The sequence below is a fragment of the Falco rusticolus genome, chromosome 9 (genome assembly GCF_015220075.1).
Source record: "Falco rusticolus isolate bFalRus1 chromosome 9, bFalRus1.pri, whole genome shotgun sequence".
In the NCBI taxonomy this organism is placed as follows: Eukaryota; Metazoa; Chordata; class Aves; order Falconiformes; family Falconidae; genus Falco; species Falco rusticolus.
Window position 1 is genome coordinate 3,320,459 of NC_051195.1, and position 23,984 is coordinate 3,344,442.

The 23,984-nt window shown below is 39.6% G+C and overlaps 2 protein-coding genes across 4 annotated transcripts in view; one reads left to right on the forward strand and one right to left on the reverse strand.

The window, feature by feature from the left end:
* DOCK1 (dedicator of cytokinesis 1) overlaps positions 1–23,984 on the reverse strand; it is a 319,129-nt gene that overhangs the window by 184,887 nt on the left and 110,258 nt on the right. The window lies entirely within an intron of this gene.
* The window catches only part of INSYN2A (inhibitory synaptic factor 2A), a 47,075-nt gene that overhangs the window by 20,016 nt on the left and 3,075 nt on the right, over positions 1–23,984 (forward strand). For both annotated transcript variants that reach the window (XM_037399462.1, XM_037399461.1), the window contains one exon: positions 16,630–16,701. In XM_037399462.1, the coding sequence (XP_037255359.1) occupies positions 16,630–16,701 (72 nt within the window). The remainder of the gene's footprint in view (positions 1–16,629; positions 16,702–23,984) is intronic.

A 23,984-nucleotide genomic window follows, 5' to 3' on the forward strand; every position in this document is an offset into this window, starting at 1 on the left:
ATATTAAATTCCTTATGTATATTAAATATTTCCTTATGTATATTAAATTCCTTACAGTAACATACATCAAGAAACAAATACAAATAACACACTGCTGGTAAAAATAAAAAAAAAAAAAACAAAAACCCCCAAACAAACAAAAGAAAGGAAACCCCACCAACCAAAACCCCAAATCCACAGGTAAATTTCTTAATCTGATTTTCCTCCCTTCAGGAAAATCAGTGTTCTTTAAGTGCTGTTGTAGTGCCATGGGACTAGTGCTCAGTGGATTCATTTTCACTAATATGCTGTAGGTCTTGAACTGCTATTACTGCAATTCATCACTAAATGAGCCTATGCCAGCAAAATTGTATCAGCATCTCTGAAGATGGTAGTGTCATCCTTTGGGTGAATATCATCTATGTATACTTTCCAAAATGTCAGTACCACATTACCTGCAATTAGCAACAACATACAGCACTCAGCTCTGCTGAAAAGTGAAAAACCACTGGAGAAGGAGGAGAAACACAGAGCAGCTCTAACATCTGATGGAGCCGAGGGCTCAGATCACCCTGCCAAACCCGAGTCTTTGAGGGTGCAGTGTGACCTCCCTCCTCCTCTGACCTGGGATCAGGCCCCATTTATCAGTCACAATGCAAAAATTCAGGCCATCAGGAAACACAGCTCTTATCATCAGGCACTGCATAGATTTAATGTGTTAAAATTATCTAAATAACACATAGCAAATTTGGGGATGGGGATAGAAATCATTATCGCTAGCCTGTGACCCCCCACTACCAAAGGAAATTAAACCTGCGTATTTCTTACATGCACCATTATATCCTAAATGTTTGGCAAAATGCTAGTTATACTTCAATATGTGAAAGCTTCTATGCAAAAAAAATTACATCACAGCAAAATGCATTCGACAGCCTTTGTGTTAAGTCATGCATGGTTAAAAGTAGCAGACCTACAGCTTCCATTAAGACTCCCAGCTCAAAGATGAAAACACGTTGAATGATGCAAGGTGCAGCTTAACAACAGAAAACTAGTTTTCTGTTCTGAATGGTTTGCTTTGTCTTCTAGTAAACTATTAGCAATCTGTATCAACTACAGACATATTTGTCTGGTTCAGATACAGTGCATCCAATTAAGCAAGCCAAATTGTCTTTGTATGGAGCCTCACTAAGGCTGACAGAATCGAAAGCAAAATGCAAGTCACTAATTCCAAAACCTGGCTAACAAATGCCCACGAAATATATAACAGAAGGTGAACTGATAAACAAAAATACTTTGCTGCTTGAGAGCAACCTATCCTTTAAATCCTTATTGTGAAAAGTAACAGTAATCTAGGCCTTCTCATTATACAACAAATCAGCAATTTTAATAAACTAAGTACTCAATTTGCCATACAAAAATAAGCCACAGTATTTTGACTCTGACAGGCCAAATGCTACACATTAGATAAGAGTTAAATGAACCTGTTTCAGAGATAATTTATATTAATTTATTAGTTGACAGTGGTTCAAGATTTTAAAGAGCTCTCAACAAACATTCTCATGGAACAAGCAGTCCCAGGCACCTTTGAAGAGGCTTTGAAAGAACATGTTCTCATGGACAGAATTTAAATATAATTTCACATTTTCCAATTAATAAGGGATATCTGTGCCTCTTACTATCGTTTCTAAGCAGAACACCCACCCCCCACCCCCGATACTGTGTGTCTGGATGTATGTTTGTACCAAAGAGGAGAGCTTCAGCTGGTGCAGAGGCAGCATCCTCACCCAAGTACTTCTGTCTTAAAAATATTGCAAGCAGCCGTCCTCAAGGTCACAAGAACTGAGCATAAACTTATCATCCTGGCTCAAGAATGATGGCAAACGAAAGTCAGATAGCCAAAGCAATTATTTCCCAGATTGTTTGCTTTGCTTCCTTTTAGAAGCTACTTCAAGCCCAGTTCAGCTATTCAGCTCAAATGAAGGAGACAAGAGCAAATAACAACCTCTGCTGTCTAACTCAATCCATCTACACACACGAGCCAAGCCAATATTCTTAAAAAAAACGGGGAGTTCCTTAGTTCACGTAAGAAGAAAGCTTAAAGAGTTTACAAGAATACAGCTTCTGAAAGCACAGCCTTCAGAAGTAATGTGCTAGCTGCATAAATAATGACATGATTTCATTTGGGATTTCCCCTCCTTTTTGGTTTTGTTTTGTTTTTTTAATTACAGATGTGGCAAAGGAAAAGTTTAAGAAAATAGTTTCTGAGAGAAAACCTAGAAATGGATGGAACCAATAAATAGTAACCTTAACAATAAAAGGCAGCTGCACTACAAATAAATATATGAAAACCAGAAAGAATACAACAAATTCCATCTGTGATGCACAAACTGTATCATATACTGAGTGCCACCAGGTTTTAAGAGACTGTAACAGCAGTTTTTTGGAACAGGACTACAATGAGTACCTTTATTTTCAACTCTGTCATCTTTGCATACATCCATCTTGCCTGGCCTTTGGAATGGTCACGACCTCCTAAATTCTGATCTCTTGACCCTCACTACAGCTGTTGTATTTCAGAGTACACATCAATTACAGATCAGTCCTGAACACAGATGTACCGAACCACCTTGGAGATTGTAACAATTCACCTTTCTAAGGTAAAGACAAGAAATCTCCTTGGATGCATCTTCCTTAGACAAGGAAAAGAAGTAACTTTTACAGAAATCAGTGCTTTATGGATCTTGCAGTTCTTGGGCCCGTGGATGGTTGTGTGGTTTGTATTTCAAATCATAATCCATGCATGCCATTTTCTCTGCTGTTTCCACAAAGATCAGTCTTAGGAGTGAAGCATTGGACTACTGTAGTGGCAGGTTTTATTTTCTAGTTCCAACAGCAACAAAACACCCTTCTCTTCCTGCAGCCATTTGTATAATTACTCCCTCTCTGTTTATAAGTACACAGTTAATTCTAATTACTAATAGATAAACTGTCAGGCTTCATCATTGCCCAAAAGATCTGTGTCACACTAAACAAGCATTCCATGATCATTTATGCTTTTCTGTGAAATCACTAAAGCAGTTTTAAGACAAACTCTTTGCACGCAGACCCCTGATAGATCCTATCCTCTCGCCCTCTGCTCATTTCCCAGTTACAGGTCATCCCTCAGCCATCACTCAGATGCTCACTTACCCTTCCCTGAAAGCAGGATAAGTATTAAGGTGCCATAAAAGTCCATTTACCTGCCCTCACAATAAGTAATCTGGGTTTCCAAGCTGTAAAACAGTAGTCCAGCCTTCGCCCTTCTGCATTGCCTCCATGCACAAATCAAGCTGTGGCAGAGCAGCACGCTACACATTGATGCCTCTCACAGCTCGACATACCCCGTCCCTGGAACAGTTTCATTTTATGCCAAAATTACGTGTTTCATAATGGAGACACTATTTCAATACCTGCTATCAGTCCACATGACCACACTTGAGCCCTCTTATTTAAAAATCTCAGTAACTCCAAACGAAAGCTGATTATATGAGATTGATCATTCAAGGACCCATTGTCATTCAAGGTAAAAGATGCAGCATCACCCAAGGTTTAACCTCATATTACACTTTTTCTGAATTAGATCACTAAAGAACAATCTGAAGTTAGTTCTTCAAGGGCAGGTAATGTACCTAATACCATGGTATTTTACAGACCTTCGAAAGTTCACGAGATCTATATTTTGGATAGGCTTTTTCATTAGAGTTGGACAAATCTACTCTGTTGCTTATAATCAAAGCTTCAGATCAAATTGTCAGAGTGGATAAAAAAGAAAAACTTTCAGAGTTCACAGACATTCCTGGAATATGTGTAACAGGTGTTCAGAGTACCCAGATACTATAACATTTAAGATAAAGAGCACGGTGCTAAATAACCCTACTGCCATCGATGGCTTACAGCTATTAAATGTTCTCTGTTAGGAATATAGCGATAAGAGGTTTTCAGCAGCAAATGATGATGAATGAAAAGGGAAAGTGAGCTGTTAGCAACAACAAGTATGTGGAATAAACAGAAAACAGAGACACAATCTTTTTAGCAAAATTACTTGATCTTAATGCTTACTCTGTTTTCTCAAAAATAAAAATGACACTACGAACATTCTAAGTCTCAGAAAATTTTGCTAATATGTTATGGCAGTTTATCTGCATATACTATATGGGCACAATTCAAATTAAAAGAATATTTTAAGTACTCAAAAATAATTTGATTTATATCCAGTTGCTATTGAATAGACTTTAAAACCAAGGTGAAATACCATTCACCGCCACACCTCCCCATTTCAGCTGGGTTCAGCAGCACTTCAGGCTTTGAAGTGAAATTAAGGTTCAAGACTTTTCCATCAGACTGGATACAGTGACACAGAGGCCAATAAAAACAAATTTGCACAATTCAAATCTGGAAACACAGGTGAAGTCTCATAACGATCAATTTTTTTACAAAAGAAAGCATAAGGAGACTACATTCTTGATAAATATAGCTGTATGAATTACCGCAGATCATAAGGGAAGCTTTTCCAACTGTCACCAAGCTGTCCAAATTACATACCTGCGAGGAGAGTTTTTCTGCTAAATCAGTCTTTTAAAGGGGATGTTATTTAGGTACTGAATTACCAGTTTTCACTTTACACAATTAGAATAATCCTTTAATAACTGCATTTTGATTGTCGGTAGTATTAGAACCCAAAGAGACAGAGCCAGGTACCTATCCAGTCATGTAAAAATGAGACAGGATGGGCTGTATAGTGCTCTATTGCACACTGCTGTCATCCACCTAGAGATTGATCCCCAGATATCTAATTGACACCCGCTTCTGAGCCCCTGTGCTTACACAAAGATACTGACCTCTTCTCCTGACTAGGGAAAAATTGATTTTGACTGGACAGTTTTAGTCAAAAGACTTGTCTGAAGACAGGCATTTTGTTTTTAAACTGTGGAGCCTCCTAACTACCCCCAGGGTTCCAGAATCAAGACGTAAACATGCAGTTCAGTCTTAAGAAAGCTCCTGTGAAACTCATTCAGGGAACTGAAGGTAAGCAAACGCTGGAGATGATGAGGAATTGAGCTGGATTCAAATATCTGTGGACTGTTTCAGTAACTGGAAGAAAACATCTTTTAAGCAAGGAGCTCCCAGGCACGTGCCTGATCATCCTCCTCTGTATCAGTGCTGGCTGCTTTAATTACAGATCCAGGAACTGTTCTCAGCTCAGACCTTGAAAAACCTAAAGTGGTCCGTATTGTTTCTTAGCTCTCAATGGCTTCCTTTTGAACTTTGCAAATACAGAGGAATTTTGTAGATAGATGAGCAAATAGATAACCCCAAGTTTAGATACGCCCAGCAGTCCAGCACAGGCATGGGCGTGCGTTCACCGTCTGCAGTCAGCGCTAGCTTACTCTTCCCTGTCATGGAACCTTTTTTCACCATGTTATAAACAAACACTTAGAAGAGCAGCAGTTTAATAAAATACTTCAGTGAAACCGGGATAATTCTGAGCTTTTTGCAACAGTTTGTTGTGGTGATTTGTTTTTGCATCTCATGGAGCAGCAGTGTGGGGATCAGCTGTGTTACAGGTCAGCCAAGAAGGAAAAGTGCCATTCAGAGGGAGGCTGGAAATCTCTCCAAACATGCCCAGCTGTGCTTAGCGCTCTTTTACTAATAAGATGATGATGGAGGACATTTTTCACTATGTTAACTTGCTGCATGAGCAAACCATAAGAGGACAGACAGCACTGTATTGGCTCTACTACAGTTTTTTTCTGTTTGTTCCAATATCCTGAGAAGACGTGCTAGAAGCTGAGTGTGGTCTAGTAACTCGTCTGCACGAGCGACTGAATTGTAGAGATGAGCAGAGGTATTTTGACATTAACAAGGCAATTTACACTCTGGAACAGTTCAGCCTGGCGTGACTTAGATAATTTCTTGGGTAAATGCAAGGAAATTTGTCTATTTGTTTGTCATCCGTACAAGCTCAGAAAAAATTCCCAGGGGTGGGACCTTTCTGAGCATCTGTGTGCAAAGCTCAAGCCAATGCCGAACTGCTGCTCTACAGAATCTGCTGTACTGCAGTAAGATCCCAAGCTACCATTATTTAAGGAAATGAGAAAATGGAAAGTACCGAGACTTGCAAAGGGTTATTCAAGCTACAACAGAAAAAGAGTTCAGCGCTTCCAGAGTTCCTCCTACTCTTTTTTTTTTTTTTTCTTCATACGGTTCCCCATCGTTCTTGCAAGTACCACACAATCACAAAATCAGTGACCAGCAATCCATATTATTAATATTATGCTACTGTGTAATATTTGGAATTCTAAATGAGCTCTTTGGTTTGCATATAGTATGGCTGGTCTAGTTATTATTGGAAGCTGATAAGGGCTTCTATATGTAACGCTCACTGAGTATTTGAGCTTGCAGTGAAATCTCAATCACTTTGAAATTAGGAAAAAATACCGCAGACTTCTTTTTTCTCCTATCTTCCCTCCTGTACAGAAACATGGCCTGTGAGCAGCCTTCTTAATTTAAAAGTTCAAGTCCAGCAAAATCCAAGGTGTTGTGTTTTAATACAGGTATTCATCTGTAAACGCACTATTAGTTCAGACCTATGAAATACCCTTTGGTCTGATCTGTTGAGAGTATTTCATTTGCATTAAAATTGTGCAGTTATGAGTCTCTGTGCTGTGGCTGACGAAGGGCTATTAGCCACAGTGCAGGGAGTTGAATGATCACTGTGTAGCTGAGAAACTGTTCAGCTCAGGGAAGGCGCTACAGGGAGGTGTGAGGGCACAAGCTGCAGGCAGGGATTGTTGCCTGATGACTACACCACTGAACACATCGCCCCAGCTAGTCCCAAAAAATATATGCAGAAGAAATTAATTTTAAAATTAGGTGGATTTGGGGGTAGAAGAGCAATGGGAACTCAGAAGGCGAATGTTTAACGTGCTGTGCAGCTGCAGCAAAAGGATGGGTGCAGCCGACCTGATGATGAGCGGCAGATTCAGAAGTCTCAGGGCATCTGAGTAGTGATGCCCTGAGGTCAGGAGCAAATCACAGTTGAGAGATGTAGAATGCAAGGGATAGAGAGACAGACTTCATCTCAGCATAACTATTGGAGTGTGCTCCCCAATAACCCACTGGAAGTGTTTGGCCTAAGAACTATATGCCAGCAATACAGTTGCTTCTGAGCTAGAACAAACAAATTCCATGAATTATTATGAATACGAAGAGTTGACATTTTAATTACCCTCCTGATTTTTCTGATGAGACAACAGAGGCACAAATATTCAAGAGAGATGCTAGACCTTGTACGCACCTAATTCCTATAAGATTTTGTGATTTCACTTGAAATACTTTTAATTCTCTCCATTCTCACTGTTTTTTTTTAAATCACTAGACAACCCTACTGAAATATGGTTTGGGGTTTTTTTCAAACACTTCATTCCCTGACTAACCTGAGTATAATATAAAATGTATTTACGGGGTGAAAGCACTTGAATTGCTGTCTTGGGAGTCATGCCATACGCCCACAGTGCAAATACCTCAAAAAGAAAATTAGTCATCTGCTTCCAACTGTCAGGATTCAGTTAAAGACAACAAACTACTGTCTTGGAAACAGTCTGAAAAATCTCACCATTGAGCTGTACATTTCAAAGTATTTCAGAAACCAAATGAATATCATCAGCCCTGTAATAATAGGACAGGGGGAAAAAAGTGGAAGTAAGATTGTGGTATTATTTTAGAGCATCAGAGGATTTCTACTTTTGTCCTTTGCCGTCAGTTAAAAAAAAAAAGTCAAAAATAAGTTTGTGCATTTCTGCAGTGTTTCTTTTGGGGTTTTTTGTGTGTGTTTTTTTGGTTTTGTTTTCATCCCCACACACACGTGTTAAAACATACTTGCACCCAACATGACAACTAGGGTCCTTCCCACTATTTTGATGGCCATAATGACTGATCAGTACTGAGTGACCTGTGGTCTTTCCGACCGTGCCACTGCGCATCTCCCCAGGCTGCGGGCTGCCTCGCGTGCTCCCTGCCACTCACGGGCTGTTGTTTTCCTCAGAGAGAGGAAAACTGTAGTCATTAAGGTTTAGTTAATCCTCACGTTGTAACTACTTAAAAGCACCCCACTGATGCTGACTGTCGGGGATCTATGCTAAGAAAGAAAGGGTAACATTGCCTCCAGGTAACCAGGTACCTCTGGCATTGTGACATTCAGATCAGGGGCACACAGCTGGTATCGCTCAGACCTGTGTGGCTCTCAGTAAGTCCTCCCCAGCTCCCAACACACTCCAGAAGCAAACTGGCTTGTGCTTGAGCTCTGTACCGTAGGATTTCTGCAGGCATGCTCTGGTGCACAGGCACTGAGCTTTGCTGCAGCTGCTGAATATGTTAATGGTTCCCAAAAAACCTGGCTGATAAATTCAGACCAGCATGGGAAAGAACCACTATGATGGCAGATCCTGGCTACAAGTCCATGTGACTTCGCTGAGAAAGTCAGACAACAGCTTCCAGCCAGGTGGAGGTGTCAGTGCTGGAGGTACGAGACAGCGTGACAGCTCTGCAGCCCTTCTTGGGTCTCTCTAAAGAGCTACAGAGCAGTAACGAAGAGCCGGCTTGTACTTGTAACTGTAGCAGAACCCATCTAATGCAAATATAATTAAGCTTAACACAAGACAACCTAATCTGATGCAGGTCACGCTGAAGCACCTCTTTCTGTAGCTGCTCTGAGTAGTCTGAGGAGATCCGTGCTGGTGGAGCTAGCCCCTACTTCTGGCACGTAGAAGGGAACAGATCCTCTCAAACACAACTAAGGCCCCATGTTTACTGACAGCAAGGATGCTCCCAGGTTTTGTACTGGGGGAACCAAATAAGCAATGCCAACAGTGGGGAAAAAAAGAAAAATCTTTAAATGAAAGCCAAAGAGAAGAAAAAAAAAAAACCAAACCCAAAACCATTAAAATCCCAACGTACCTCTGAAAAGCATCAAACAATTCAATGTTTGCATTCAGCTGTCGACATCAAATAAAGAAGCCTGAAGATAACTGCTCAAAGCACAACACTATTCTTGATTTTTATCAGGCTGTACCACTATCATCTATAAATGAAAATGCTAATTGGTAATTATGAATGTAATGAAAACACAGCAGCGGTAAGGCTAAAACAATTTTTCTACTGCTCTACTGGGCAAGTGATTTTTCAGAACACCTGTATGTGAACCAAAGGCTGACCTGAGACGTTTTATACCTGTACAAACCTGCTGGTTTGATGGCAGAATATTCTTAGTTCTTAAAGGAACTAGAGGCAGATATTCATCCAACAGAAGCATGATTTTGCTGATACAGATAGGTTTATACAAGGCTTTCCATGGGCTAGAATGGCAATCCTTCCTAGGTTAGACTAAGCCTATATGGCTAAGCAGGACTCATCGTAACCTGCAAAACATATATGAGTGATTTTCCTGCAGTGTACGTAGCTAAAACATGACTTATTCATGTCATAAGGACAACTAAAACATGTGACAATGAAGTCATATTATTCTGCCAAAACGCAAATTACATTAATAGTAAGTATGGGTAGCTATGCTATAAATAGTCCCAGCAGGACTAGACCAGGCATGGAAATATAATACCCATTATACAAAGACTTGAGAACCATGGTCTACACTTCCTCAGCTATTCAGCACAGCCAGAACTGCCACTTCAAAACTGTTTCAAAGGCCTGCTGCCACCTTAAAAGTGGCAAATTTGTTTCACTATATTTTTAATAAAAACATCAACAGAAAAAAAATTCTTAGTCTGTTTATCTTCCTTGTTGGTGGCAATACATCAAAAGTGTGACGAACATCAATATCATCTAAAGAACATAACCATCAGAGCATAAACACATTCCGAAGCACAGCCACTCCTGTAAAATCATGCCATTAAGTAACTCACTTAATATGAAGTCTTCCCTACATCCCAGCAGGTAAGGGAAGACATCCAGGTGTAACAGATCTATCCTTCCAAATGGCTTTGTAAGATTTTTTTGCTTAGTTTGTTTTTAATAGATGTCCAAGATACTTGAATTAGTGCCTCTTCATTACCTACCTACTGAACAATAGAAAAATAAAATAATCTAAGCTTCCCTCCCTCAGCTCAATGGGGTCTCTAATTTATACAAGCAAAAAACTACTCAAATGCAAAGATTTTGATGTTACAGTTGGTATTTTCAAAATAAGCCTCAAGCAGGTGCACAAATTCTGCATTTCACAGGGATTTAGAGGGTGTAATTCCCTTAGGCTGCTCTGAAAATTGCAGCCTATTATTAGTTACTGCCAGTCCATGTCAGCAAAATGGTTCCTCTTCATTATAATATTTTAATACTTGGAAGTGTTAATTGAGGTTAAGCTCAGGTTGTGCCAAGAACGCCTACAGAAATGCAATAAAATTAAAGCCTCCTGAAAATAATATGCAATGTAGATAGCAAGCATACGTGAAAAACTGAGTATGGAGATAAGATATCCTGCCCAACGTGACACTGGCAATTAGATGCAGATACAGCAACACAACTAACCTAGATCCATCCTCTCCCCAGAACCTGACCATGCAGCAGCCCCACATAATACACGAGACTAACCATGCCCATCTGTGTACGTCCAGACAGAAACAGAACGTGCAAGATGTAAGGTACCAAAGAATGAAGCTATTGGAGAAATGACTTCTTGTTAGTCTGTATCAAAACACATTCGATGCTAAAAGGGTATGAAGCATAGTAATAATATATGTAAAATAATAATAATAAAGAATTTAATACCAAGGGAGCTAATTAAACATTCCAGTACATGCATGCAGTTCTCTTCTTGCATATCAGCATGGCAACCAGGAGCGAACAGTACCACGTTTACTTTCCTACGTTAATAGGACTTTTAAAATAAACAAATAATAATAATAATAATACTTTAAAAATCATACTTAAGTCTGTTTTTGGGGAAAAAAAATCGTAACATAGTGCAGGTTCTAGCCAATCCTCCAGAAAGCAACGTAATAAACCAAATGATTTCCTTCAGCATCCACATGATAAATATTTTTCCAACTCTAAACTAGAATATTTTTCTTACTATGGTCACTGAGGTAAAAATGGGGAGTTGCTGATTGCCCCCGGGGAAGGGGCTAGATTTGGTGGGGTCTTGTTCATGGAAGTCAGAAGTTGATGTCAAGAACGATCTTGTTGAAGGCAGCAATGCTAGGTGCAGTCCTCCAGCTGCATCTCACCCAGCTGGATGCCAGCAGATCTGTCCTGGAAGATACAGGCAGTTACTCTCCCCTTTCACAGTCCATACACCTTTCCTGGCCATGGTGCACAACTGCTTGCCTGCCATTTCCACAGACAGAATGGCAAAAGAGACTTTTTTGCAAATTTTCTAAGTTTCAGGAGACCTGAAGCCAGAACACTGCGCACTGCAGCACGGACATGCCAAACTGCGTCCAGAAGCCCACGGGCACACCCAAGGGACCACATCGCGCAAGGAGAACGGGGCCAGAAGACAGAGACAGCGACCAGGAGGGCAGCATCAACCCCCTCTTGTTCAACAACCACAGCTGTTGGTCACACCTCGGTACCAAACAGGACAAGGTCTCCATTGCACTTTAAGGCTGATGGATTTTCTTCTTCCCAAGAGCGATGAGGGATGATGGGCACATCCCCACGAGCAGAGGTGCCCCAGCATACACACAGACGGGCCAGCACAACCGTGCCATGACACAGCCTGGCCTTCTGAGGAATGGGTGAAAAAAGGGAAACAGAAGCAAGTTATATAAATGTAACACTTCTTACACTTCAACTGACGAGGCATTACCAAAATCAAGATGTTAGGATTGGTAAAATGAGCGACAAGGCTTAATGCTGAGATTATTTTTGTGAGGTATGTTGCCCGCGGGAGCTGCAGCTTGTGGGGAGCTGCTGGCTCCCAGGCATCTCACTCAGTACAAAGCGTAACACTCCACTTCGGATCTAAAACAGAGCAAAGCCAACTTTCATTTCTTTAAAAATAAAATAAAATCTCTGTAGCAATATTTGTTTTGTGAAAAACTTTGTATTTTACAGGTTTTATTCTTATCAAAAATATTAACTGGTTTACCAATGAAGGAAAACATTAGTGGTCTCTAGCCTGACCTCTTCTACACTGCAACACCCTTACATTTATTTATTTTTTTTTAAGGGGAAGGGAAAAAATAGCTTATTCAAAATACTCCATCTCACCCAGAACTCTGTTCTCCTGAGCCTGGTATCCAGACTGAGCTCACAAGCTGTTTCTAGCAGTTGACACTGAGAGGAAACTATTTTTCTGGAAGTCTGCATTGCAAATCAACCTCGTTGCCTAAGATTTACACGGAAATGCTACGCCAAGAGTCAAATCTTTGCTGGAATGAAGTAAAGGAATTCCATACAAGTGTTTCTGCAGATAATTATGTGAAAACCAGAAAGTGAAAGTCCAAAGCCCTGGGGTATCAACAACAGAATCCTTTCATGAAGAGTTTAATTTATGTAGAAGTAATGGAATTTATACTGTACTAACACTCATATAACACAGTCCTGGCTAAAGAGCTATCGAACTGCCTTATGGAAACCAAATGCTGTGATACCACGTGGTGTTCTTGGGCTTCCAAGAAGCCCGATTAGAGTGGTTCTGAGAAGACAACATTACTAAATCTGTGGTTTTAAAAGAAAATAGCCTCTGAAAAGCTAAAAACATTCAAAAAGGAAAACGATGCTTTAAGAGAAGTTCATCAAAAATTATGTCTGACTGGGGGGGGAGGGAAATCTATTGCTGTAAACAGTAGAGCTTGTGAATGACAATGAAGCTAAAACCAAGCAGTGCTGAATGTGTCAGCTGACGAATCAGGATTTCAAACTGATCATCCAAAAATCATGTAATTTTTAAATACTTACATCAAAGGCCCATTTTCATCAGCTTAATGAGTCTGCCTTACACCATCAACAAGGAAATACTTGGTTTTATGTTTGAAAGTCTGGAATTATTGTGCCTTTAAACATCATCATATGTTTTGGAAACAGATTTAAATAAAATACTGAAAACTCAATTTTTAGGAAGACAGTTTATTAATCTAAATTTATTTGATACCTTATTTTTAATGTGCTGTCAAAAACGTAGCAAATTATGGAAGCAGGACTACAGCTCATGACCAAACTGGTACACATCCACATTAAGACCAAACAGAGTATGGCTTTTGCTAATTCACCAACCAGGTGACCAGCATTCGGTGAGTTTATCACAACTAAAATATTATTTTGTTAAGATGTGAACGGTGCTGGTGGAAACTGGTTGGTAACCCATCATAGTAACTAAAATAGCGACCATATACATGCTTGCCTTTTACGGGTGTGAGCATACAGGCATACAGGGAAGGTAAGGCTTCAGAGGCATACCTGTATGGTTTTTTTTAATACGGCAGTGTATTTATTGGAGCGTTTAATCCCCTATGAGTTCTTGCTGCAGTGCTTCTAAGTTCTGTGCCAGATTGAGTGGGCTCTGACTGGGATACACCACCACTGCAGATTTGTCTGGGGGGCTCTGATTTATCCCTCCTCTCCCCCACTCAGTTTTCAGCACACACAGGAATACACCTCATCTTCCCTTTTTCTTTCAAACAAAAAAATTCTCACCTCTTCCCAGTCCCACAGTGAAAACCATGGTTGGTTCTCAAACACCCTGACTGGGGGGCGCGGGGAATAAGGATTTGTCAAGATTCACTGTGAATAGATGACCTGGCCACCTTGCTCTTACAACCAGCACCAGAAGCCTCTCTCGTTTACAGCAAATCCTTCAGAGCACGAGGCACGTCCCTAAAATACAACCAAGTGTTTTTCTAAGGAACTCTACAAAGAAGACGTCACTGTCACTCTTCATCACAGAGCTCATCTTACAAGAATCCAGGATAAGAGGGGACAGGTATTAGCAGGATGAGTTACCTGTATGCTACGATACACTTTTTGTAAACACTGGACTTTGAAAAACTTATTAAAAAAACCTTATATTATTTATTAAACAGCAGAGCAGAGAGGCAGGCCAAACGTGAACAGCATAAACCCTGCAGCACTGTGCAGAAACAGGAGGGACTGGCAGAGAGGAGGAGGTTGTTAATCTATGAGCCAGATAATTAACTAATTTGAATGGTAATTTGCAGGCATACAAAGATGAATGAAAATGTCCCAACTGGAAAATAATAATAATTAAAAAAACAAACAAAACAAAACAAAACAAACAGCAACTTGGCACCCAACACAGTGTTTCTACCTTTACCTGTACAGGGGCGCCAGACAATTGTGCTGTGCTCCGAAGGCCATCATTAACTAGCTTTTATGTCCTCGGTAAATAAAGGCCTTCAGCAAGCGATCTGTAAACTTTAAATGTTGCGTCTTCAGAAAGAGTTTTTAGTATTTGATCAATAGCTTGGAAAAAACCACTTTACAAGACCAGGTTTAATAGTGTGTTGACAATTTGAATGTCAACTTCTGGAAGATTTTAAAAGGCAAAATGAAAACCAGGTACTACTTCATCCTTCTTAGAGCACATAAGCAAGTGTAATCAAATATAAGCCAGTACTGGTTTCCCGCCCCACACCCCCCCCCTACATAATATAGAAGCTTTGCTTTGTAGAAGTTTTTGCACATCTGGCTTTGTCACTTTGTTAACATTTCACAATCTAGGTAATTTGAGTGTCTTCCTCTGAATAAAAGGTATTTTTGAGGCCACTGACTTACTATTTGATACCACGTTGCAGATCCATAGTGTCTCAAGCTCTGTTCAAATAACAAACACTTGGAACAGCAGGAACTCTACCTTGCATTTTGCTTTCAGAAGGGAAAAAAGTCTTTTTATTATAAAGAAGTAGATTCCCCCTATTCTGAACTCCTGTCTGAGCTACTGCTGTGCCAAGGAGCTGTATTCACAGGCCTGGAGCACTCTGCCATCACACTGCCCTGAACGATTGATAAGCAAAGTAATCAGAGTGGAAGCAGAAATGTCACCTGTGAAGACAAGCTTGGTCCGACAGACTTCAGATTCACTCTCTGCCTTCAAGTTCGCACCAGTAAATTTCTTTCTCAAAGCTATAAGTTTACGTAAAATAGGTATTTTTAAGTGTTGTAACAAACTTCTAAGCCAGTATTCAAACCTTTAAAATAGTAAAGTGACACAGGACCAGATGATCCTTCTCTTTATTTATCTTATAAATAGCCTGCAGCATTGAAGAAATGCTGATAATCCACCTTAGGGACAGCCATATTAAATGTTGTGTATAATTTCCCAGTAATACTTCATGTTACGTAGGTTTGATATTTTGTCACATAAAAATTAAGTCAACTTCCTTGAAATTTTGGATTTTTCATTTTTGTTACGTTGTCAGGGAAGCAGAGAAGATGCTCTGTCCCTGCAGCGAGGGCAGGGAAGGTACGGAGGTGCCCTTGTTAAGCAGAGCCAACACAATTATTTGAGGTCAGTTGGTTGATCTGTTTGGGTAAGGAAGGTCCCAGGCTGCGGGGATCTGACTGAAGAAGATCCCCCAAAGTAATCCTGGCCCCATCTGTTTTCTGCATCTTCCAAGTCCCACAGATGAGGTATTTCCCCATTTCTTTTAAAAACAGGTAAGGAGAAACTTTGCAGATACTAGCCTGTGTTTAGCACAAACTGAAAATGGCTTTACAAGATTCTAAGTTTGTGATTTTACAAAGAAAAGTAACTACTAATTTATAAATACTGACCTAGGAATTTTCGTTTTAAACTCATTTGCATGCAAAAACATCCATATTGATAGGTAGGCAATTGTGTCCTTTAATTTAATGTATGCATGTTAATGAAATTTCTATGTACAAAAAAGTACTAGCACACCTGAAAAAAAAACCAACTTTTTAATTCAAATTGACCGGAGACAATTGTCAAATTGTCAGATACAATATATAAGTATATTAAGAGACACTGGTGTTACAGACTTCAAACAAAAATGTGATGAAGAATAGCTGTAGGCTAGGTGAGTACAGGCAATGTTATTTAAATGGCATTTTCTTCCTTTTAAGACATAAATATCCCTACAACAGGTCCTCATCCCTCATCACCGAGGCACAAGCTTTCTAAATAGATGCTGCTTTTCAGTATTATGTTCTATACGTCTACTGAAAACTAGGAAAAGCCTCACGTATTTGAGAAAGCATGAAAAAAACAAACCAAAAAGCACACCAGCACTGTCACCTCCGCGGAAGCTGTAAACGTGTCTGTTCAGTGACGGTTCACCACTTCGGTACACAGCAGCTTTATGCAAAAAGAGGTTCACATAACTTGGTTTCCTTGTTGTTTTCCCTTTCAATTTACAAAAGTATAATGGAATAATGTTTTTGTTTTCTCCTTGAAGTCATTAAAGACTCATTTGCTAAAAGAACTTCATCTTCCCATTGTTCAGTGAAGCTGAATGTGCTATTTTTGATCCTGTTTTCCTAGTGGCTAGATTTTTGTATTCAATATGAAAGTTAAAAAAAAAAATCCTTACATTCCAATTTCTATGAAAAGACTCATAGAAGGCAAAAACATGTTAAAACAAATTGCTTTTTAATGACCTTGTGTTCTTGTCTTTGTAGGCTTTCATATCGGACTGGTCAAGACACGGCTAATTGCGACACATGCAGGAACAGTGCATGTATTATCTATAGGTAGGTTAAAAATACTAATATTGCCACTTTTTCTGGAGTGAAAGTAATGATTTATTCGTTAATGCAGGATCAACTGTTAGCCTTGATTTTCAGTTTAAAAAACAGAACATAAATTTAACTTCACTGAATTAATAAAATTCAACAGGCACCTGTTTGAGACAAGGAAATGATAGTGGTCAACGCTACTGCTGTAGCTCTGGCATGTGAAGTGTTACAAGGCTTGAGCCTCGTTTTCACACTGCTAGAGATATATATGTAGCATTTTCTGTCCAACAAGTCAACATACTTCAAATTTACTTTCATAGAAGTAACAAATGGACTTGGGAAGTAATTCTGAGAGAGACTGTATAGCAAAGAGAACCAGATACAGATTTGATCTAGACAGTTTTATCAGTAAAATGACATTGCCACCCAGGGTTTTATGTGGGTTTTTTTTACATTAGTGAAGAAGTTTTAAGACATGCATGGCAAATCTGTCCTGCCCCACATGAACAGCACCACTGACTTCTTTAAATCAGACATTTGCAGTCTTCATGCGACACACAAGTGAAGACTTGCCGCGCATGCAGAGGTCCATTAGCAGATGTGCTGTGGTGTACAGTTCTGTAAGGTGAATACAGGTTTGCTCACTACTGTCAAACAGATTACAAAAATAATCACAAACAGCTTAAAGGTTCTGTTAAAGATTGTACTGGCTATAATCTCTTCTCCAGAAGGAAGTACCTGCAGTTTTCTCTCTAGAAACAGATCAGGTGCAAAAGGTGAAGGAATGCTGCTGCTTTTTCCTATGAAGCAGAGTTTCCCCTTCCTCTATTTTTTTTTAATTAGAAATATTTATTATATATATATTATATATAAAAATAATACAGAGAAAAAAATCCTCTAAAATTTTATCAGCCAAGAGACCCATTTTGGCATGTACAATATTACAGTGAAGGAATAACAGATAGGCAGCGGGCATGACACAAAGCCATCATGAATCTGATGATGTGTTTCTTACTGACAAGTTAATTGTCCTCCTCCATTAGAGTCTTAAACAAACAACTGAGTATTTTCATGCGTTGTAGGTAAAGATGAAAACAAATGCATCTCAGTATAAAGGATTTCAGAAAACCAGGCAGATATAGTACAGACGAATATGTATAAAGCTGGCTATTAATCACAGAGAGGTACAAAGTAAAATGAAGGTACAAATGTTGGCTAGGGCTGAAAAGCATAGGATTTCCCCCTTCACCCCGTAATTCTCTACTCAGGCTCTGATTCAGGCAGAAGTCCTGGAGCTATTTATACACTGTCTCCTAGCTGCCTAGAAGCAAAGGAAAAAAGGATGGAAAACTTCAACTCCCATCTTTTCTGTTTTCCAGCTAACTAGAAGAGGGAACGATGCTGTTCTGTGCAGGGGAAGGAACCAATTAATTTATTCATTCGTCCAATATTTAGAAGCCTATAAATAACTAACGCTTACCGGGTCTCCCTTTTTCTGAGCTCACCCCCGTGCAACTGCTTGCTCAGGGCAGCCTGGGAAGGTACAACAGAGCTCATTTCTATCAGAGAAACTGGGTTTGTTTCATTAGCTCAAAAAATCCATTTGGAAATTTCGAAGATCTTGATTTCTAGTCAACAGATTTAAAGTTCAGGAACTTTCCAATTTTTACCTCTTACACTCACTGCAAATGGAATGACTCCAGAAACACATATTTCAAGCGTTTGTCCCCCAACAGCAGAGCAGGCAGGTCCCCCCAGAACAGATGGCTGTTCGGACAGAAGCTGTCGATGCCGGGCATTCGCCTCAAGCAATGTTTCCAGGGGAAGTTTCAGCAAAACTCAGCTCAACATTTTGACAGATTAGGAGAATATATGCTGCAGGCAAGAAGTCTAAAACCAGAAGATGGTGGCAAAACAGCAGAACTATGAGAAGACTGAATTCCTAAGACGAGATAAGTAGCCAGAAGGGGTAAAAGAGGAATTCACTGATAAACTACCACTGAGACAGACTGCCTTGTAGGAGCTTCTGCTCCTCCACAAGCCAAACACTATGGTATTGAAGCCTCTGAAAGAAGTGCAGCATTTCATTAGTAAGGATGCTAAAACTAGTGTTAAATCAACATGCAATGATACACACCGCATTCTTGCAAAGGGTTTGCATGGCAATGCCACATAGGGTTACATGATTTTTCTTGAGGATATAACACTTTTAAGGAATGGAAATTGACACTCAGGTTAAACCATCCAGGATGCTCTGAACACTCAACCTTGCAAGCTGTCATTAAATGTCAGTGTCAGACCAGGAATCATCCTCTCTGACCTACTACATGTTCCACTGGCTGCTGTTTTGGAACCTCCTCAGTCTTGAGCTCTTTCACCCAAGTAGTAAATAGGGGAGATTCAAGAAAAATAATAAGCAATGCACTTACAGGACAGATCAATAATTGAAAGAGAAAACCTTAAATTTTCCATATTTTTTAAAAAATACAATTCAATCTTGAACACAGTAACAATATACAGAGTTGTTTCAAACCTTTAAACTGCAGTAAAGCAGCATCTTAGAGGAATGATGAAGTTGCCCTGTTGACTACCCAACTGCATCCTGTAATGTCAAGTATAGCACAGATGAGAAGCCAGAATGCAGAAACAATGTAATTAAATTCTTCCCCCTCAAGATAACTTTTTAGAGTGTTAATACACTGTAGCACAACAGCTACCATGTACAAGGTGACAAAAACAAAGCCCACAGAATACTGTTGTACTTTGAAGGGGTTTAGCTGCCATTTAGTATCAAAAATGTGGATGCTGTCAGTAAAGATTCTAGGAATAGGTTTTGAGAATAATTATTTTGCATATGAAATCTACATTTTTGCTAAGATTCCAAGTATACTTTTATATTATTTTGGCTTTATATTGAAAATACTACATACTACTTAGTATTAAAAGAAAAAGGAAAACTAGGTTACTTTTTTTTAATATCTAGAAAACTGAACGAACATTAAACACTATTATAAAGATAAGGTACCAAAAACTTACACTGCTTTAGAAATCAATAGGAAAAACATACCAAAATTTGATTCCTCATTTCCCTCAAAATTCTAATTATTTCTGTGATGAGAAATATGTTCAAGAATTTGTCACAAACTCCAGACACAGGAGTCACTGACTCCTCCTTCCACTGCAGGAGAGGAACCGCGTTAGTGGCATCCCACATCGATTCACTGCTTCCACTCCAAAGTAAATTCCCATTTAGCCACCACCTTTAGAGGGGGAAAGTCTTGAGTCATTGCCCTGAAGGCTTCCCCAGCCTGCGGTCACTAGGATCCCAATAAGGCCAGGATCGGTGGTGCTGCGTCTGACGGAGCTCTAGGCTCAAACACAGCAGAAAAAAATATTGGGCAGCACTTCACTATAGGTTTTAAAGCCCAAGTAGAAAGTCCCAACTACATAGCAACAGCAAAAACAGTCAGGAAGCATTCAGCATTGTGTCTTTGTAGTAATTTCTAGACAGTATTTAAAATAGTAGTCAAAAAACGTGAAGTAGTAGTAAACAACAATTTTATGAAATGTTAATCTGTGTCAAATGTTCATCTGTTCCACTGAACATCCAAGGTCACAAAACAGTTTCAAAATAGTCTTCTACAAACTGAAAGACCAATTTGCAAAGAAAAGACAAGCAAACAAACATTTACATCCATCTTTTGCAGCCTAACATAGATGCACCATTGAAGTCTTTCAAAGTAGAAAGTAAGTTTTATTAGGGTATATTGTCAGGACATAGTCAACTTAAATACTGAGGTCTAGCAAAGTCTTGCTATTAAGAAGAAATTGCATTGATATGCAGAAACTGTACCAATTCTAAAACACCCCAAACCCACGTGGACTAAAATCTTCACAGCCTGTTTTATTCTGTAATTATCTTTTAGTGGCACTGCCCTTTCCACTCCTGTTTAAATTACCATCCCATGTGACTTTTAATCCTTGAACAGGAATCTATATGAGAAGATGAGTCTTCTGTTTAGTATTTTGTGCATTGTTCTTAGGCCTTTATCGTGAATTATTTCTGTGAAGGAGCATCTTGAAGAATTCATGCTAGACCTACCTTTAGTCAAAAAGGTCAGAAATATTCAATAGCTTTCTATAAGCCTACTTTAGCTTCTGGAAATAGTTTTTTTACTAGATCAAATCAGTAGCCAATTTCTGCACAGGGAGAACAAACAAATCGACACTACGCTACTGTAATTCTTTGGAGGGGGAAATTACTGAAAGCTGTATCAACCGTTAATTTGGCTACTTTTTACTCCTTTGAAATTTTGAATTATGCTGGCTTCCAGTATTCAATTTCATCTTTGATATTCAAGTTATTCTACAGTGTACTCCAGCGATTCAACAGAAAATATATTATTAGAATCTGCAATGTAACTCTCAATACAACAGTGGCAAAACAAACAGGTTTAAATCACGGTGGCACAAGCTAACCAGGTAGAACAGAGCCCACATGGAAGTAGTTCACTTGTAGAGGTCAGATATGGTGATAATTATTAAAATTAATAAGTACAGCAATACAAAGTGAAAATAAGACAAGTAGACATCAATCCCTACGATAGCATCAGTATATCAGGTAACAAAATGATGAGGACAATTTTCATGTTTTGATTTGCTACCCACATTAATTAATTTACATTCTTTCTCATGTTATCTCTAGACTGTAAGATGCTCAGTAGTAAAAATGGATCTTTATGCCTTGCTAACACTGACAATGCTTTGGATTCTAGGCATTTGTGATTTTCAGGTTGAAATAGGAATTTTAACAGATTGCTTAAAAGTGTATTAAACTAATTTTCAAGTCATTAGTGCTTATCTGGATCCTGTTCTTCCATGACATGACATGCACTAATGCCATGTCATCCAATTAACATGACCCAGAAGGAGACGCTATGATACCCTGTAATTCCTGCTTCACTTAGCCTACTTAAATGCAAAAAGTTAAGCTACTCTACAGCTGCTTGCAGGATTTGGGCCTTAACATTACAAACTAGGTAATAAAAAGGTAAACAGAAGGGGTGTTGACTGAAATGAGAAAGACTCAGGTTTAGTAGAAGGAGGAAGGCTTTCCTTGAGGCAGAGAGCAGAGGGACGGGCTCCCCAGAGCCTGTGCAGGCTCCATCCTTGGAGGTTTCAAGAGACAACTAGATAAAGCCCTCAGCAACGTGGTCCTGAACCTGAATTATTCTGATTCAGCGATCTTACAAGTAACCAACATATCCAGTCATTAGCATCTAACATTCTTAAAATTATTCATGTTAATAACATGTGACTGTGTTAGAAAAGAAGAAAACCCATCCATATTTCTAAGCTTGCTGCTAGATACCCTCCCACAGTACATATGCTTAAAACCAAATGGTTATGACTCCTCAAACTGTTTTCAATTCCTTATACAGCAACAAAATCAGATAAAGTTCACTCTACTGCCAGCATGCAAAAAATAAACTCATTAACATGTATTCTGAAAATCATTAAAAAAACCCATGAAGCCCAAACCAGAAGATCTACCACGCCAATCCCTAATCCACAGCACCAGGATTTAAGAAGACGGGATTAGCCAGAAAGCAGCAGCCCGAGCAAGTGGGCTACCTTCTGTGCATGCCTTCAGCGAGGTGTCCGAGTTGTCCACCTCGGCTCTACACCACTCCTCTGATCGTACAGGAGGCCCTGCACACACAGTTGTAACCCCTCCTGAGAGCATGCATGCACACACAGGTGCAGCGTGCCAACCCCAGAGCACCTCTGAGGTGTCCTCAGAGCCTCCGAGAATGGCTGGAGGCTCGGTGAACCCCGTGCTGATCAGTGCTACCGCACCATGGGTGCTCCGCTGGGAAGTCGGGCAGGTCTTCCCTCCTCTCCCATAGGGCTTCAGGCACCAAGCGCACAGCCCTTCACTGACGAGCAGCCAGTCCGTGTATTTTCTCTTTCTTTCCTGAATACAATTCAAATTCTGTATAGAAAATGGTTTTGTTCCAGGTTTGTCCTGGGGTACTTATTATTCCAGTATCCGAGTCTTCATTGTTTTCCAAACACAATGACTCCATTTCACAAACACAAAAAGCCAAGCGACACCAAGCCCAAAGTGAAACAGAGGAACCCCGAGAGGCTCCCGCTGGCTTCGATTCCAAAATTAACAGACGTGCATAAAAATAGTTTTCAAGTACTGTTACTCTCTACCTTTTTGAAACACTTTGCCTCATTTGCTATAAACCCAACTTCCGTAGCAAGTCAATGGTACTTCCTAGGGACAAAATTAGATCATGATTCACATTTTAGCTAAGTTCCTCAGTCAGTTTAGTGCACATCCATGCTGTGCAACGAACACCACCAGGATCTGGGAAGTGGGAAAGGAAGGAAGAAAAAAAAAATTGAAAAAAAAAAAAAAATCATCTCATTTTGGGTTCCTTTTGCACCGGTATCAGTCCCTAGCAGAAAATAAGATGGCAGAAAAAGCAGGCTCCGGGTGCTCTGCTCTGAGGCTTAGTCAAGCACCGATTAATTCAACTTAGAACTGCAATTACAAAGACATTTTTGATCAGACCTGGACTATACCCGTCCCACTGTGAAGGAATTTCAGAGATGTTAATTACAAAGTTGTCGCCTGTGTTTAATGTGCATATCAAAATAGGATTCTCAAAGGTCTCTTCTTTGATTTTATTTGGCGAAATTTTCATGGGAACGACATCTATGCAAACACTGATACACAGACAGCTGCCCTAAAACATAAAGCTTCTGTCGTAAACCTTGCAAGTATACGGCCGTTTTGGGGAGAAAACACAGAAAACCAGCATATTTATCACAGACAAAATTTTCCTGCTTATAGTTGTTCACAAAACCAGCCTGCCTGCCTATCTGCACTGGAGTTTCATGCATAGTAATACATTTGTGATAGGGACTCAACATGGAGAAACTCCAGCCCAACGTTCCAAACATGGCAGCATCGTCGGTAAGTGAACCTTTAATACGTCCTAATCGGATCTGTCAGGCAACTGATTGTGATCCTAGCATTATACAGCATTTAGATTTGTCTCTTGTTTTGTAGGCCTTATTCACAATTGTCAAGTCTGTTGAAAAATATTATTTCATCTAAGGAAAAATGTTTCTGAAGCCAATAATTATATTCTCCGTCATGGGTAATGCTAGAAGAACATATCACCCTCATTAATTAAGCTTATAGAGTTGTCACAGGGAGGCTTAAAGAAGAGACAGAAACAGATGAAGTTTGAAAGTAGAGAGCGCCACATGGCAGAGAA